Source organism: Haemaphysalis longicornis, unplaced genomic scaffold (genome assembly GCF_048455015.1).
Source record: "Haemaphysalis longicornis isolate Haplotype H1 unplaced genomic scaffold, Haemaphysalis longicornis Haplotype H1 scaffold_6, whole genome shotgun sequence".
Lineage (NCBI taxonomy): Eukaryota > Metazoa > Arthropoda > Arachnida > Ixodida > Ixodidae > Haemaphysalis > Haemaphysalis longicornis.
This window is the reverse complement of record NW_027526407.1, coordinates 138,600,641-138,617,589: the sequence shown is the minus strand read 5'-3', so window position 1 is coordinate 138,617,589 and position 16,949 is coordinate 138,600,641. Positions and strand designations below refer to the sequence as shown.

Here is a 16,949-nt window from a genome sequence, read left to right as displayed (position 1 = left end):
CAGGAGGAGGAGGGCACTTTTTCTTCTGAACCCTCCTCCCGGCCCCAGCGCTTTGGCTTCACCTCCGTGCTCACTCGCTCGCACGCTTGCCGGTTGTCACGTGCGCAACACTGTGAATCCGACTGGGTGGCTCTTCAACTGCCTCCGTTTTGCCACAAAAGGGATGTGAGGGCCGATGTGGACACACCCGAGCGCCTCAGTGAAGAGGCGATCATTTCGCGGTTGCGTGCTGCGGACAGCGAGGGCAGTGACAGCTCTGACGACGCGGTGCAGCCTACACAGGTAGTGTCTTTGCAGGACGCGCAACGCATGATACTGTCCGTCAGGGGACTTTGTTTCTACCAAGGACCTTTCGCTCAGCTATGTGAAGCACTTATAGAGTCTTGAAAAAGATGTGCGCCAGCTTTGCGTGAAGCAAACAGAGCTTACCAACTACAGCATCTTTCCTGCAAATACGTGGTGGTGGTGGTGGTGGTAGTGGTAGTAGCAGGCCAATGCTACTTTTTCTAATTTCGGTTCTATTATTGCGCACCTAGAGGCAGTGGCGCTGGGGAAACACTCCTCCTCTAATTTTTTTTTTTCTTTCCGCTTCTCTCCGGCGCATGCACGATAACGGTCACCGCAGTTGCTGCTTCCGCACGGCGAGCAGCGAGGCCGATGCACCTCTCATGTAGTGGGCGATTTCTCGTATGTGCTCCCTCGGACATTACGGTGCTACAAAAGGGACGCCAAGAACACCAGGATGAATCGTAACGCGAAGACTCCGAGTGCTGTTAGCAAAAGGTGAGAACGTCGTTCGTATGCCGTACGTGAAGCTGAGCTGAAGGATAGGACTTGTGTTGTGCGTGTGCTGGGGATGTGGAGGCCCTGCGCATCCCGACCTCCCACTCCCTGCTGGCCATAAATAAAGTCTTTCTCTCTCTCTCTCTCTCTGCTTGAAGACAGACAACCTTGTCTGTGTTGTATTGGTCATCGGTGTTTCTCGACGTCGCGTTCGCGCACGTAACGCGAATGAAGTGTTCAAGTGATATTCGAGCTGGCGTCGTTACTGCTCAAGCGGCGTAGCTTCGTGCCGGCGGAGCGAAGCCGGCGAGGCTTGCCCGTTGGAGGCAGCGGGGTGGCGGCGGCGGTTGCTGGTTGGGAATGGGGGGGACACGGGGAGGGGGGAAGGAATCCAACCGGCATGAGGGGAGAGCGTTACCTCTCCCCCACGCAAGCTGCGCGCCCTCGCATTGTTCCCATGGCAATTATAACGCCTTCAAGCCCAACATGGCGGTGGCGTTGGTAGGGCAACAACAACGCAGTACCGTATTTACTCGAATCTAACGCGCACCTTTTTTCCGATATATCGGGTCCAAAAATTGGGTGCGCATTAGAATCGAGTACGACCCTAAATCTCCGATATCATATCGCCATCGGCATTTCAAAATGGCCGCCTCGTACGCACTTCGAGCCTAGCTGTCTATGCCTAGCTGCAGTAGCGTGGTAGCGTCCTCCTTGTGCTGTGGTAGTACATGTGCTTAGGTTAGTCTACCCGTTTTCTGCGTTTGATCTACCAGCATGGACGTGCCGACAGCGAAGATACGCCGAGTTCATCATGATGCCGCTTTTAAAAGGAAAGTCATAATGTGTGCGGAGACGGACGGAAATCGGGCCGCATCACGCGCATTTGGAGTTCCGGAAACATGCGTGCGGGACTGGCGCAAGCAGCAGGAGACTATTTTCGCCAGCAAGGCTACACGAAAGGGCTTCAGTGGACCGAAGCAGGGCCGGTTCGCCGAAATAGAAGAGCGGCTCGCAGAATACGTTCAAGAGCAGCGAGCGGCGCAGCGGCCCGTGACGACCGAGCTGCTCAAAGTCCGGGCGATGCAGTTAGCCCTACAAACAGGGCTAACGCGGAGCGATTTCAAAGCGAGCAAATGCTGGCTGACAAATTTTATGAAGAGAAAAGGCTTTTCTCTTCGAAGGCAGACGGGGATATGCCAGAAGTTGCCTGAAGAATACGAAGAAAAGCTGCACAGTTTTCAGCGGTTCGTTTTGAGCTTGCGCCGCAGGCACGGCTACCACCTCGGCCAAATTGGAAATGCCGACCAGACACCGCTCTACTTCGACATGCCTGCCACCACAACCGTTGAAAAGAAGGGGGCGAAGCAAGTGCGCGTGTTGTCTTCCGGCCACGAAAAAACACGCATCACCGCAATGCTTTGTTGCACCGCGGATGGACACAAGCTGCCCCCGTATCTTATATTCAGACGCAAGACGCTCCCGAAGGGAATCGTGTTTCCGAGTGGCGTGATTGTGCGCGCAAATGAAAAAGGTTGGATGACGACGGACTTGGTCGCCGACTGGATTGATCACGTCTGGCGCAAGAGGCCCGGCGGCAGTTTGGGCCTGCGTGCGATGCTTGTGCTCGACGCGTTCAGGTGCCATCTCGACCAACGCATCAAAGACAAGCTCGCTGCGTGCAACACTGACCTTGTCGTTAACCAGGCGGCATGACATCGCAGCTCCAGCCGCTCGATGTTTGTTTAAACAAGCCGGTTAAAGATAGGATTCGGGCGCTCTACACCGAATGGCTTGTGAGTGGCTGCCATGAATTCACTCCTAGCAATAGAATGAAACGTGCCACGCTGCAAGACTTTACTGGATGGGCGAAAGATGCGTGGTCCACGATACCGTCCGCCATGGTCAGCTAGGCCTTTAAAAAATGTGGGATATCGAATTCCATGGACGGCACCGAGGATGAAATGCTTTGGTCGGTCGACAGCGATAAGGAGTTGTCCGACAGCGACGACGAGTGAACCTTGTGCCGGCGTAGAACATTCTTGACAAGATGGGCCGTTTCCTTTTGTGTGTGTGTGTTTTTTTTATCACAACTTCAGTGCATCGAGATTAAATCTTTGTTTTTCCAAACGAGACAAAGTTGCATTGCTGTATGAAAGCGTGAGGTGCGCGGTACTTTTTTTTTTTTTTTGGTCACGGAAAACGGGTGCGCGTTACAATCAAGATTTTTTTTTTTTCGGGGGGGAGGTCACGGAAAACGGGTGCGCGTTACAATCGAGGGCGCGTTAGATTCGAGTAAATACGGTAATGTTTCCCCAGGCTCACCAGGGGAGAATATGCCGCATGAGTCACAATTAGCCCAGACGCTGGGTTGAAGGCTAAGAGTCCGCCTCCTGGTGGTGGCGGCGGTGGTGGTGGTGGTGGTGGTGGTGGTGGTGGTGGTGGTGGTGGTAGCAGTGGTGGTAGTAGCAATAGTAGTAGTACAGTCAAACCCCCCAAAAACGAAATCTCGCGGGTACGAAATTCCCGCGGCAACGAAATATTTTCGCATCCCCGGCGAACGTCCATAGACGCCCATGTAATTTTTATATCTCGCGGCAACGAAACGTTTTTGGAAACTGATCCCGCGTTAACGAAATTCTCTGCAAGTTTGTTCGGCATTTTACTTACCCATTGGAGGTTAACTGTGTCTAAAAACTGCTCAAATACAGTCGAATCCCGCTACAACGAAATTGACGGGACGCACGAAAAATTTCGTTGAAGTGGAAATTCGTTGAGGCGAAATCTGCCTCAACGGAAAAGCCAAAAAAATAGCCCCGTATATTATCCGCATGATTGACAGCATAATGCAATGTTTAGAAAAAGGATTGATGCGCAGTTGCGCCGTTCTTATTTGGATAAGAAACGTACGAATGGTTATCTGTTTTTGCCTGTACGTAAAGAGCGCGTTACAGGAGAGGGGGGGGTTGAAGAAATGCAGTCTCAAAGCATATTACTGCACAACAAGGCATATCTACCGAGCTTATTACTAGCACTGCTCGGCCGTCGGAAGCCCCCCCTCTCGCTTATGGCAGGCAGGAGAGGCGCCGTTATCTCATCCTCCATGCAGTTATCCTCCCACTAGGCACGGCGGCAACTGACCTTGGCAGGCAAGCCACCTGCACTTGCATTTTATCACCAGCGCACGCTCGTGTCTAAGATAGGCTGACGCGGGTTCAAGACTAAACAAGAAAACATTATTTTTGCATTTGACTTTGAAGAATTGTAGAAGGAAAACTGCAATGACAGCTGCTCACAACGCATACATGACGGCGCCACGCCAGCAGCAGAGCACAGTCGCGCGATTTCGACTGGATACGGATTGGCTGTGGCTCCAGCCTGGCGAACCAGGCCCGCTGGGCCTGCGCCTCGTGTAAAGACGGCCAGCCACATCGTTATCAGCAGCAAACAATGGCGTCCGCCTATGAGTTTGTTTTTGTTTTGGGTGGTGGTGTGGGCGCGCGGCGCACGTTTTCGGAGAAACTAAGCGCCTTAAATGTATAAAAAGTTGCAGATAGCTAGCGTTATGCTTATTTTATTGTGAAACAAATGTTCAAACCCAGCCTCAATAAGTGAAAATTTCGTTGAAGCGAAAGCAAGCCAAACACATTGTTCGTTGTGGCGAGGACTTTGTTGCATTGACTTCTATGGCTAGCTGACGGGGAATTGGAAATATTTCGTTGCAGCGGAAATTTCTTTGAAGCGGACTTCGTTGTAGCAGGATTAGACTGTACATTTTTTTTTGGACTCAAAGTGCCTAAACTTCTGCCACAGCACTTTTGCATGGCCGCTGCCATATTTGTTTACAAAAGACTGCGCAGCCGGCGGCCGTGGAGGAGGCAGCCTCGCAGTGGCACCACCAGGGGCGACACATGGTGACTGAAGTCGCGGCTTTGGCTTGGGCTACGTAGCCCGCTACTGCTAAACAGCGCGCGTGCGTTTCTTGTTTGTGTGTTTGTGTGCGGCGACCAGCATGTGTGCTCTCGGTAAGATGGCTTCGCCAGCCCAAAAGTGGAGGTTTTTATCGCTACGAGATAAAGCAGCCATCATTGCGAAGTCAGTGGCCCAAGTGGAGGAAGGGAGGATAGCGCCGACGAGTTTGGAAATGCCTGCAGCTTGCTCAACCATTCTGAAAAGTAAGGACCCCACCAGTTCTTAATGGCGCACGTGCGCAAAACAAAACAGTGACGGCTGTGGCCTTTCTGGACGTCAACAAAGCGGTGTATTGGTGCAACGAGGTGCCACTCTGTCTGGCAAAGTTCGTAAACAGAAGAAGCTGGGCTTCGCTTGCATGATTGGACATACTCGGTGCCGAGGGCCAGGGCGAAAAACGTGCAGGGAAGGTGAACCCATGGAATGTTTTGAATGCGTTTGACACGATCTCGTCGTTCTTAGGCGCGCGCGACGACTAGCAATGAACCGCTTGTACAGTGAGAGCTGAACTGTGACGCTGGCTGCAAGGTAAGGCTCACGAAGCAATGTAACCGACGTAAGGAAATAAATTTTTCGTTTGTGGCTGATTTTCCGGTAGCATTTCGGCTGGCGTACCCGCAAATTTTCCCGCCATTTTTTCGCGGGGCTACCATGGTTGCCAGACCAGGACTGCCCTCTGTTGATTAGCTCGCATCATCCGTAAAGGCCGCGGATCTGTCAGCCCGCTCTGGTTACAAACCCCTGCGCGCTCGCGCCGCGGGCTCGGGCTCGAGTCTGGGGTTTTTTTTTTTTTTCGCTTCGTCGCCACGGGAGGTACTACAAACGTATGGGGCCCGTTAAGGCAGTCCGTAAAGGGGCGCGAGCGCGCAGGGGTTTGTAACCAGAGCGGGCTGATAGATCCGCGGCCTTTACGGATGATGCGAGCTAATCAACAGAGGGCAGTCCTGGTCTGGCAACCATGGCAGCCCCGCGAAAAAATGGCGGGAAAATTTGCGGGTACGCCAGCCGAAATGCTACCGATTTTCCGGTCGTTTATGTTTCATTCTCGCGGCAACGAAATTCCTGCAAAAGCGAATTTTCTGGCTTTTCCCGGCGGTTTCGTTATTGCGGGGTTCGACTGTAGCAGTAGTAATAATAGTAGTAGCAGCCTTGCTTGCATGATTCATGTTTTGATCTCAGTTTCATATTTTTTTTTCTCAACCCGCTTATAACAATTATTTGTTATAACGACACAATTCCCTTGGCACTTCGACACTGTTATAAGTGGACTAGACCGCACTTGTTTTGGATCGGGTGCAGGTTATGTTGTCGGGTAAACTATGTTTTCTCAGATTATGTTACGTTACGTTGAAACAGACTTTTTGGGTTCGCGGTGCTCGGGAATGACCTGCAAACAGGCTCTCCCCCCTTAGGACATCGACGCTTTTGGACCCATCATCCACCATCATCCACCATCATCAGCACCATGGTGACCAATCAGTTGGCAAAGGTGTCCCCTGCGGGCATCCAGAGGCTCTTTGGTCGCGTGACGTGCTGGGCCACCTGCCAGCCCATCCAGTGGCGGTCCTGGTCGTTGCTGTCGTTCATGGGGAAGGTCCAGCTGAGCTTGTCGCTGTGGGCCCCCGCGTACTCCAGGAAGGCCGCGTGGTCAGCCCACTGGCCGTGGTACCACACCGACGCCACCTCGTGGTGCTCCGCTAGTGCCCGAATGAGTATCGGGCGGTCCCCGGCCGACAGGACGTTCACCACGCCCGCTGGAACGTCCGACGTCTCCAAAATCTGCGAGCAATGGTTGTGGGACATTGTCGATGCCTCAGAGATGGCTTTCGAAGTGTGTTTTTTGGGCTACTCAAATGCGATAATTGTGGTCTGTCTGTATGTCTGTCTATCGGTTCAGCTGACACGGCAAAAGATGAATGAAAGCTTGACAACGAACTACATGTAGGCAAGGCCTTTCCAAACTACGAAGTCTGCAAACGTACTTCATACCTGCCACCATTAATAAGCAAAAAGAAAGCACTGAACATATTTGAGCCCAGACATCAATGCAGAGAAGGTACTTGCAGTGGTGCTCTATTATATGATAAGAGACATCAGCTTGGCTTTTGCAATAGCAAATAAGGAAAAACCGCAAAAATAGGACTGACTCTTAACCCAAAAAATACTTAAGGGTATTACACCTGAGCTCAAGCCAGCACCCCAAGCCGAACAGTAACTAAAGGTTCCACACGTTGTTATGTCACATCGGCGGCAGAGAACCGTTACCCTTCGAAAACATTTCCCATAAAAAAAAAAATTACAAAAGTGGCCATTTTTTTCTTACGTTTTTAAGTGCGGACCACTCTATATATATATATATATATATATATATATATATACAGTCGAACACGGATATATCGAACACGGGTATATCGAATTATTGTCTATATCGAACTCATAAATTATCCCCTTGAAAATTCTGTGTAAAAGTATAGGAATTCGTACGTTTATATCGAACCGTATTTTTCCCGACATTGGGTATATCGAACGCCGCGCGAGTTGGAAGGTTCTCTTCGGCGGTCGCTGCACTCCCGATTGAGGTTGAGGAGTATGTGGAGGAATGCGCGGGCATGGCGAAGACTGCGCTCACGTAAGTAATCCCCCCTACCGTAACGAATTGGCGCTTGCCCAGTCGGGCCCCGCTACCGGCCGCCGTAGCGTTAGCGGACGGAGCCAGGTATGCTAAATCTCTCTAGGCACACAAGCCCAAACACTCGGAAAATATGACAGTGCGAGGTAGGCATCTGCCCCGACTGCGCACGTCCTTTTTTTTTTCGGCTGCGTACGTTCCCCGGCTTGCCGAAAAAGAGTTTTTCTTTCTCTCTCTCTGGGTCTGTTTTCCCCCGATGTCGTCTCGGGAAAGGGAAGAGGGAACGAAGGCGCTGGCGGCCTCCTCCTTCTTTTGCATTTTGCTGCTGTTGCTGCTGTTTGGCGAGTTGTCCCGCACGTTTCGGAGATCACTGTTTCTCTCGGAGATGACCATCGCGAGCGCTTTGTTGGAGTCCGTTCAGAGAGCCTTGAAATTGTTACCTTCAAAGTTCTTGTGGTACGTGCGCGCTGTTCTTCTTTTGCGTGCGTGTTGTGCATGGTGTGCGAAGGCGCAGCGTGCTGCTGGAATTTTCTAGTTGTGCAGCCTCGAGAAGATCGAGACCAGCGTCTTTAATTTCATTTCCAGGACGAAGAAGCCGGCCAAGATGAGCGATTTTTTTTCACGGAAATAAAGTGTCCTGTTGCGTCGTGAGTGCGGAATTAGTTGTCATTCTTGAATGCGACGATCGGTAAGTGATCGTCCGCCATAGGTGATGTCTCAGAGCCCATATTTTTTATATCGAATTTTTCATATATCGAACTAATTCGCGATCCCCTTGGAGTTCGATATATCCGTGTTCGACTGTATATATATATATATATATATAAATATATATATATATATATATATACGCCTCGAGATTCGCGATCGCTGCGCCGCCTGCCGCCGCTTCTCCGCGGCGTTAGCGGGATTAGCGCTGCGTGGCTGATAGGTGGTCATGCAGTGTTTTGGTTCTCTTTCGCTTCTCTTTGCCTTTCCGCGCACTACACAACTTGTTATGGTGACCTCTGTAAGCTAACTGCACGTTTAGGGCACCTAAAAAAAACAGCTGCGTCTTGGTAGAGCGCTCTAACGCCAACAAGAGCTACCCGGGGAGGCGGTTCTGCGCGCGTCTTGGCCGCTCTTGCGGGCGTCGGCGACGGCAGCAGCATATCACCGCTGTCACCTTCGAACACGTCAGCACAAGTGAATTCTATTGTCGCCTCGTTTAGTCCTGATATTGGCACTGTAAGAGGTTGGTTCGTTTTGCAGCGCAGACAACAAATGCGGCTTTGCTTCGAATATGTACGTCGTAGAAAAATATGTTTCGAGGATGTGATAACCCAACAGCTGACAAAAACTTGTGCCTTTTATGGGAATATAAGCCACGCGAAAATGTTAAGTACACTCAAAGGCTGTGCATTGTCAGATATGTGCCCACTCATGCCTTATAGTAAGAACCAAGGTATTAATGAAACCACGGGAAAATGAATGGTCGGCAAGTCAGGAATAAATATAATAGTCGTACGGGAATGAAAAAAAAAACCGAGTGCAGCTTCTGAAATGCTAAAGACGTTTGTTTGAGCAAGGTAGTATTCACCAGACCAACTAGATGCGAAATGCACTGATATTTCGCTAGACATGGGGGGGAGGTGAGGAGGAGGACGCTCAACTATCCTTGTTTACAAATGCGGAGCGAAATCAACGACTGAACGTTTTAGTAATCACACACACAAGCTGCGTGTTCACTTTTAGTTTGTTTTTTGCCTTCAACGAACGGCTGATCACTCGGCGAACGCATTTTTTGAAGAATACAGGGTAAGCAGTTCACAAGCGATACGAGGTGTCGTTGGAAGAGTTGATTGATTGATTGCAGGGTTTAACGCGCTGACGCAACGGAGACGATGAGGCACGCCGTAGTGGAGGGCTCCGGATTAATTTTGACCACCTGGAGATCGTTAACGTGCGAACAAACCCCTTACACACGGGCTCGTTGGAAGAGTGTCGTATCTGATAAGGGTCTCTGATTTCGGTTTATGCTAGATTCTGCAGTCTCCCTGTGTCATATGACGATGTTTCGAAGAAGAGTTTGGTCACGGACGCGGATTACTCTATAAGCCCATCTTCGCGCTTCTCATGGAGTATAAATGTAACAGATGAATCTTTGCGAGCGCTCACACCGGGCAAGACGACCCATCATTAAATTTGTCGTCGTGTGCTGACTCCGGGGTGTAATTTTGCTTTATCCATCGTACTTCTTTGGTACAGTGTTTGTGAAATGTATGCCGCATTGGCTTGTTCATGGTACTGATCAATATCTGATATGTGATATTGGCAGGCGTAACTTACGTGCTGTCAGGTATGAGTGCTCCGCTGGATTTTGTAAGTGCACAAAGTCGATTTACATCATAGTGTGTATACGGCCGCATACGGAGACACTGCCACTAAATTTCAGGGCAGCGGAATTGCAATCAGCTGCATGCAAATGCTGGCTTCGGGACGCCGGCCTGTGACACACGCTTGGCGCTCATATAGATCTCACTAAGATCGCGTCATAAACGTTTATACTCTCGTGAACACACCACGCTTGCAAACAGAGTGCCTGCTCCGCGTTATTCGGTATTTCGAACGCGGACAAGCGGTAAATTGCTGTCTTGAACGAGCCCCAAAAGCAACGGCGACAGGGGGGGAGCGGGCCGGGGACTCCCGCGCCTGCTTTCGAAACGGGCCGCTAGGGGGATTTCAGTGGCGCCCCTACAGGCCGCGCTCGAGGCGTATAGGGGCCCAGCTTGTCGTAGTCACTTGTCCAGGGTAACGCACCCAAACAGGCAGTTCAAAAAGATCACCAATTCCCCCAGTTGGGATAAAACCTGGGTTCCTCACATTACGGAGCCGATGTTTACCCCGTTGCACCCCAAAGGCACACGTTCCTCATATGCAAATTGTCGGGGAAAATCATCGCGTTGCGCCGTGGCCACGGAGGCTGCCATTGCCAGGCTCCATACAAGTACACAATAATACGAAATAGGGAAAACATCATGAATTAACGCATTTATTACCCCAAATGAATGAGAACTCAACCCAGTGTCTCTTTCAAGGTGTTTTCAGGGGCTGCAGTGCCTCTCTTGACCGCTTTCGGTATCAACATCGGACTGATATTGAAACTAGTCAAGGCAGGACGCCACAGCTCTTCTGGCGAATCACTGCTCAAAACTTCACAGCTTCCATGCTGAGCAGAACTCCTTTAATTGTGCAAGTCTGCCCACATTCGTGCGACGAGTAACAGGACAACCCCACATAGTCACTGCTATTACAAAGACGATGGCAGTCCTGATCTTTGTACCTATGAAATTTCGGCCCTGTACTGGCGCTGCAAACCGTGCATCGACATGCGACATTTCTGGCTCATCCAAGGGATCGACACACAGGCAAAATCTTTCACATTTAGGTAACCCAAGAAAAAGTACGATCTTTGAAGAGATTACTTACACATTACTTCCACGCGAATGAGTGCTCACAACTGCCAAGTGAACCGATAGCATTCAGGCATGCCAGGTATATATTTTTGATTCAATGATATTTCCAGCTTCACACCAACATAAACTATAGGGAAATCTTGCGGTACGATCACACGGCATCGTCGGCCCTGCTGTAGCAGCTACCAACGTTCCTCTCCTACTTGGCTTAGCTACCCATGTGGCTTCTTTTCGCTGCTGAAGCCAAAATCAACATGAAGGAGCAACATTTCTTCCTTGTTTGTCTCGCATGAAGCTTCAAAGTAATCTCTGAAAAAATAAACATTTATGAGCCCCATTTTTCTATTGGTAAAACAACTTCAAAAACATTTTCACAATATCTTTTTCTTTTTGCAGCCACGGGCAACTTTCGGTCTTCTTTGTGAGCCCCGCCAAGCGACGATGAAATGTTTAGCCGTGGTACACGACTGCATGCTTCCTTAAAGGAGCCATGAAGAGAAAACAAAAGTTTGTTTTATTCGAAAGATTAGGTGTTTCATAGTACCCCAAGCGCTTTCCCGGAAGCAAATGATGCTTTATTCACTGAGAAATAAGGCAATTTAAGCCAAAATTTTAAATCTCCCGCTAAAATTGCAGATTTCGTGATGTGAACAATGGCGTCATACGAGGCGGTCCATGAAACAGATACTTAGTATGTCGACTCCATATCGCATCCACACGCGGGAGTAAGACAGGAACCGGAAATCGTGCCGAAACCGAGACGGCGGCCATTTTAAAAATACTAGTAAAACCTAGTGTACCCGCAGCCCTAGTCATGGAATCGCCTGATCGGGAGAACAAAACTCTCGCCGAGAAGCTCGGAAGGATTGCAGGGTTTAACGCGCCGACGCAACGCAGGCGATGAGGCGCGCCGTAGTGGAGGGCTCCGGATTAATTTTGATCACCTGGGGATCTTTAACGTGCGCCGAAATCTCGTACACACGGACGTTTTTGCTTTTCGCCTCCATCAGAAAAGCGGCCGCCGCGGCCGGGAATCGAACCCGCGACCTCGTGCTCAGCAGCGCAACGCCCTAGCCACTGAGCCACCGCGGCGGGTGCCGAGAAGCTCGGGCTTGCATTTAACAACCTCACACCACTCGAACGCTCAATGCTTCTAAGTGCACGAGCGGCAGGAGTTGTGGGATACGCGGATGGACCGGAAAGCGACCATTCCGCGATAGCCACAACATACGAACGCCCAGCCGTCGGCACCGCTGCCTCGTCAGCCCCGTCGCGACTGATGAATACAGACTGGTACGTATGTGCCATATTTTTATTACGGTTAATAATAGTTCAATTTCAGTAGCAGTATCGCTTATGCCAGTTGGCCCGTGTCGTGCATGGAAAGCCGTTCGCGCGAGCTCTCTGCTCCGACCAGAAAGATATGAGCGCCAATGCGCGGTGTGTACGGCATCTTTTCCCCCAAGGTCAGAGCGCTTTGGCGGCGATTTGACGAAGTCGGCGACGAGCGCCAGCATGTCCCAGGAGTGAGCTAACGTAAGGGTCCCTGCCGTAATCACTTCCTCGGAAATGAAGCGAGCACACTCGTACTTCCTTTAGCTCCCTTTCTCCTCCGTTTGCAAAGTTCACAAAACGTAGCCACTTGCTTCGCCGAGGTTCGTCGTTGGGCAGCACATGAAAGATCTCCTCACCGGCGGGGATGTCGCACTCCCTCGACGATTTGCCCGTACTACATGGGCATTTCAAAACGCAGCAACGAAATTTCATTGTAAAGTACTCGAACAAACTGAAGTTTTCAGTGGTTGTAAACTGGAAACGAGCTCGTAACGACAGCAGCAAGCCAACACCATTCGAAACTTCTGCGACGACTGGCACTATCTCGTCGCTTCTTGCTGTTCCTTACTCCCCTCGTTTCTATTTTTACCTTTGCTGGTTGGCGATATGACGGCCAACCTCCTGTCAAGGGATTAAGATACCAAGCAAGGTCGTGGCTGTACGTGCTGGAACGGTTCGTTGGCCCCTAAGAGCCTCGAACCCGAAAATTCGTCTGCGTGACGGCGAGATCGGCCGGCGGTAGTTTCGTACGCATTGGCGCACACGCTTGCGTGTTCGTTCGGTACTTCAACCGCTTACTCCACCGTTCTTTGTCATAAAAAGAATGTGCAGCATGTTTCACGGGCATATAGCTCACTATGCAAACTGTAAGCCCTGCCTAACATGCGTTTGCTTTTGCCGGCCTCCGCCAATCGCAGAGCATTCCCAAGTGACATCATAGGTTCTGCTGCGGAAAATGAGCTGGTGGGTCGCATGGTCATTTCCTTTTTTCCTAATTATGTAGCTTATTTGAGCGAAGTTTGCGTTATAAGTGGTGTCGTTATGGTTCTAACGAGGCAATCTTTCAAATTTTCAAATGAACCAAACTTGTGTTTTCTCTTCATGGCTCCTTTAAGCGCATTTTGCCGGACACTGGTGCCAGATTTCACTCCAGTATATATTAGTACGAAGGTCTACCGAAATTTAAACTTCATAATTCAAAGTGCTTATTTTGAACGACCTTATCAAACCATGACGGCTTTCACACGCCACCACGCATCCACACCACAATTAGTAGTGATACTTCCCTCGAGTTCACTAGGAAGTAGTCAAACCATGAAATGGCCGGTCTTGACCGCACCTACAGAAGAGGCCCGTCCCACCCACCTGGCAGAATCGCAGGGCGGCCTGGGGCCATTCTGGGCAAGGGAGGACGACAACCGTGTTCCCCGCAGCCAGGGCCGCGGCCATGGCGGACACGAAGTTGCTCAGGAGGCACTGGCGGTCGGAGCAGACGACTCCGATCACCCCCAGGGGCTCGTTCAGGCGCACCACCGTGCCCTTCATGGTCGTGCTCTGGAACACAGACCACAATGCGTGGAGGGCAGGTATAAGCCACATTCGAAACAGCTCCCGTGGTTTGAGGCAGAACAACAAAAAAGAAACGCGCACCAATCCACCCTGTGAAGGTAACGGTTGGAAAGCAAAGCTGCAAACGACCCCCACAACGATTACCGTATTTACCCGATTCTAACGCGCACTTTTTTCCCGAAAAAATAGGCCGAAAAATCGCATGCGCGTTAGAATCGGATACAAAACCGAAACTGCCGTAGCAGCGGGGATTTCGTCCCACTCATCGCCATCGCCATCTCAGGATGGCGCCAAAGCTTTTCGCAACGATTTTTCGGCCGCAGCAAGCCTAGGCGCCTAGGCTTTTCTATCGGAGTTCCCACAAATCGTCAAATCGTTTCACTTGCGCGCTTGATAACAGCAATGGCAGCAGCGGCTCCGACGCGTTCAAAACGAGCGGTCGGCTGAAGCGTGCACCTCTGGAAAAGCTCTCGGGATGGGCGTGCGATGCGTGGGCCACGATCCCATAGACCATGGTTGAACGTTAGTTCAGAAGTGTGGCATCGCGAACGCGTTGAGGGCACCGAGGCCGAGCTGTTGTCAGCGGAGAGCGACGAGGAGTGAGATGAGTGAGATTACTTCGGGAAATAAATCGCCCGTTTCTCTCGCATTCGTTTGTCTGGGTCACGAAGTCCCGTGCGCGTTACAATCGGAGGTGCAAGCTTTTTCGTTTTTTTTACCAGGAAAAGTGGGTGCGCGTTAGAATCGGGGGCGCGTTAGAAACGGGTAAATACGGTACCCATGCGATGTTACTTCAATTCACACATTTGGCTTCTACAAGGAGTGAAACCAGAGACAAGGGAAATGCACTCAACCACGCCCTTTATTTCTTCAAAGCGGTATTCTTTGCTAAGGTTGAATCAATGCATGGTTCCTGAACAGTGGTTGGTTGAGTTGTATAGGTTTCGAAAGTCTATTTTTATAAAATTGAAGGAAGATCAAACCCAGTGTTAGACGATCTCACTTCTCCGTCTCTGCCGATGCCGACGCAGGTGACGAGAACGGCAGCACAGATGGAGGTGACATGCGATGCCGTGCGTTGATGTGAGCTTCCTTCAATTTATATAAATCCCAGTGCATGCGCAAGGTGTGCACATGGCCGCTACATGTGCCGGGGGCAGAGCGCACAGCGGTGTGACAGGTCACGTGACGCCATCACGTGGCATTCAGCGAGGACACAGGGGGTAAACCCACAGATGTGATCGGTGAGTGCACTGTCTGTCTCTCCCGTCTCCGCGTGGCCTCGTAGCTCAATCAGTAAAACAACGGGCTCTCGCTCCATTTCTTTTTTCGTTCCAGGTTCGACTGCTAGTGGTGCCAGTCACTTCTTTTATTGGTGAATCCAACGGTTGACACCAACGGCCGCGACAGGACCCGTGAGGGGTAGACGTTTAAAACACAATACAGACGGCAAATGCAAGGCAAATGGGACCTTCGATATCCTGTACAAGTTCAAAGACAGCCGAAACAACGCAATGGACAGGACAAGGACAGACAACAGGACGCTGCACTGACTAACAACTAAATGCTTTATTTCTGTGAACGGTTTATGAAGGGGGTGACACAAACAAACAAAAGGCTTGCAAACATTACGAGGTGAGGGAGTCCGATGGGTATCTTATTGATCGTAGGGCCACTGATGGAGTGGTCACGCGTGTCGCTGCATTCATGAATGCGGTGCGCCTCACAAAGTTGGTGAGTTCGTTGGCCCCTATACGTTTTGATATTTAGCACTGCTTGAACGAAGCTGTACATCTGCATTTTTTTCCCTTCCTTGACTCGTCCACTGCGCTGTTTCTGCTGTCTTCAACACACGTGCTATGCGTCCAGAGATCTTATCAGAGCTTTACGGTCGACTAACCGATCTCAGGGGAAATGCGTTAGTTTTTTGACAGGACGCCGTCAGTCCCACTATAAAAGTTTTCGCCACGAAAACCGGTCCATGGTTGGCCCCCCTGTGGTGGGGGCAAATGGGCAAGCGAGGGGCAAGTGGATCAGCATGCGATCCATCAACAGAACGTTCAGGGGATAGTACACAGGCACTCGTGGCTGCTGCTGTACGTCAAAGTAAAAAGCGTAAAAGCATTAGCAAACATTGCCTAATTTGATGTGTCGTAACTTAAAAAGCAAGCTGTGTTTTATTGTGTTGTGTTATTAGAAGTAAATGTTTAGCAAAGTTGAGTTCTTTGTCCCCTAGGTGCTCCTGAGTGTTTACAATGGAGAAGATGCACTAGTGCCACCCGGATTCCGAAGCCAAGCTTCGCAACTGGTGCGTACCGTATTTCTGCTCTCATAACCCGCACCAAAAATGCTAATACTTCAGTGGCAAAGGTCCCTGGTTCCCTAAAGGTCCCTGGTTCGTTCCCGGGTTTCGGCAGCAAAGTTGTTCTGAACCGCAAGAAAGCAGGAGGCCAGGCTAGGGCAGAACTGGTAACGCACTTCCACCTCCTTTCTTTACTAATGATGATAGTGTGCACGCCCCCTTCTTCCTCCTCTACTTCCACAACAGCAGGCGCGCGGATAATACGCGGGGTTTTTCCTTTAGTGCATCTTCACGGCGATGCGCGTTGAGACATAAAGTTCCTAGGCAGTAACACTGGCCAAGTCTTCCATGGCAGCGATTGCGCAAAACATACAAGGACAAAAAAGAGAAAACAAGGACGAAAACAAGAAAAAAAAAAAAAACAAACACAAACCACATGGATGGACCCGAAGCTGACCTTGTGTACAACAGTGAGGACTGCGGCTCAAGTGATAGCTGTAGCGAGAGCAGGGACACTGAGTGAATTGTGACTTTCACCTCGCACTCAGTGTATTCTACTTGCCAAATAAGTAGAATCTCGATGATACGAATCTCGCGGGACCGCGAAAAATATTCGTATCATCCGAAATTCGTATGAACCAACGCAGACAAAAAAATTGAGCGCTGAAAAAAGTTTTCGTTTATTTCTTTTCTTACTTTCGCGTGAACAAATCCATGCTTTTTTCTGCTTTTTTTTAACCCCCACGTCACAAAGCAGTCCTTTCTGGAGCGCGTAACGCTTCGCCTAGCTTCGCGCTTGTCTCCTCACTCCCGGTGTCCAAGCTCGCTACACGCCGCAACAGTCAAGCGTGAACCGCATGTTGCGTTTTTGCACGCGATTCGCACGCTTTGGCTTTGCGCGCGC

General features: G+C 50.4%; 1 protein-coding gene across 1 annotated transcript in view; it reads right to left on the bottom strand.

The window, feature by feature from the left end:
• Positions 1-5,776: 5,776 nt before the first annotated feature.
• Positions 5,777-16,949, bottom strand: part of LOC144141154 (aldehyde dehydrogenase family 16 member A1-like) — a 70,243-nt gene continuing 59,070 nt past the window's right edge. The window contains exons 12-13 of the mRNA XM_077672700.1: positions 13,540-13,728; positions 5,777-6,534 (exon numbers count right to left, since the gene is read on the bottom strand). Of these exons, the coding sequence (XP_077528826.1) occupies positions 6,232-6,534; positions 13,540-13,728 (492 nt within the window). The 3' untranslated portion in view covers positions 5,777-6,231. The remainder of the gene's footprint in view (positions 6,535-13,539; positions 13,729-16,949) is intronic.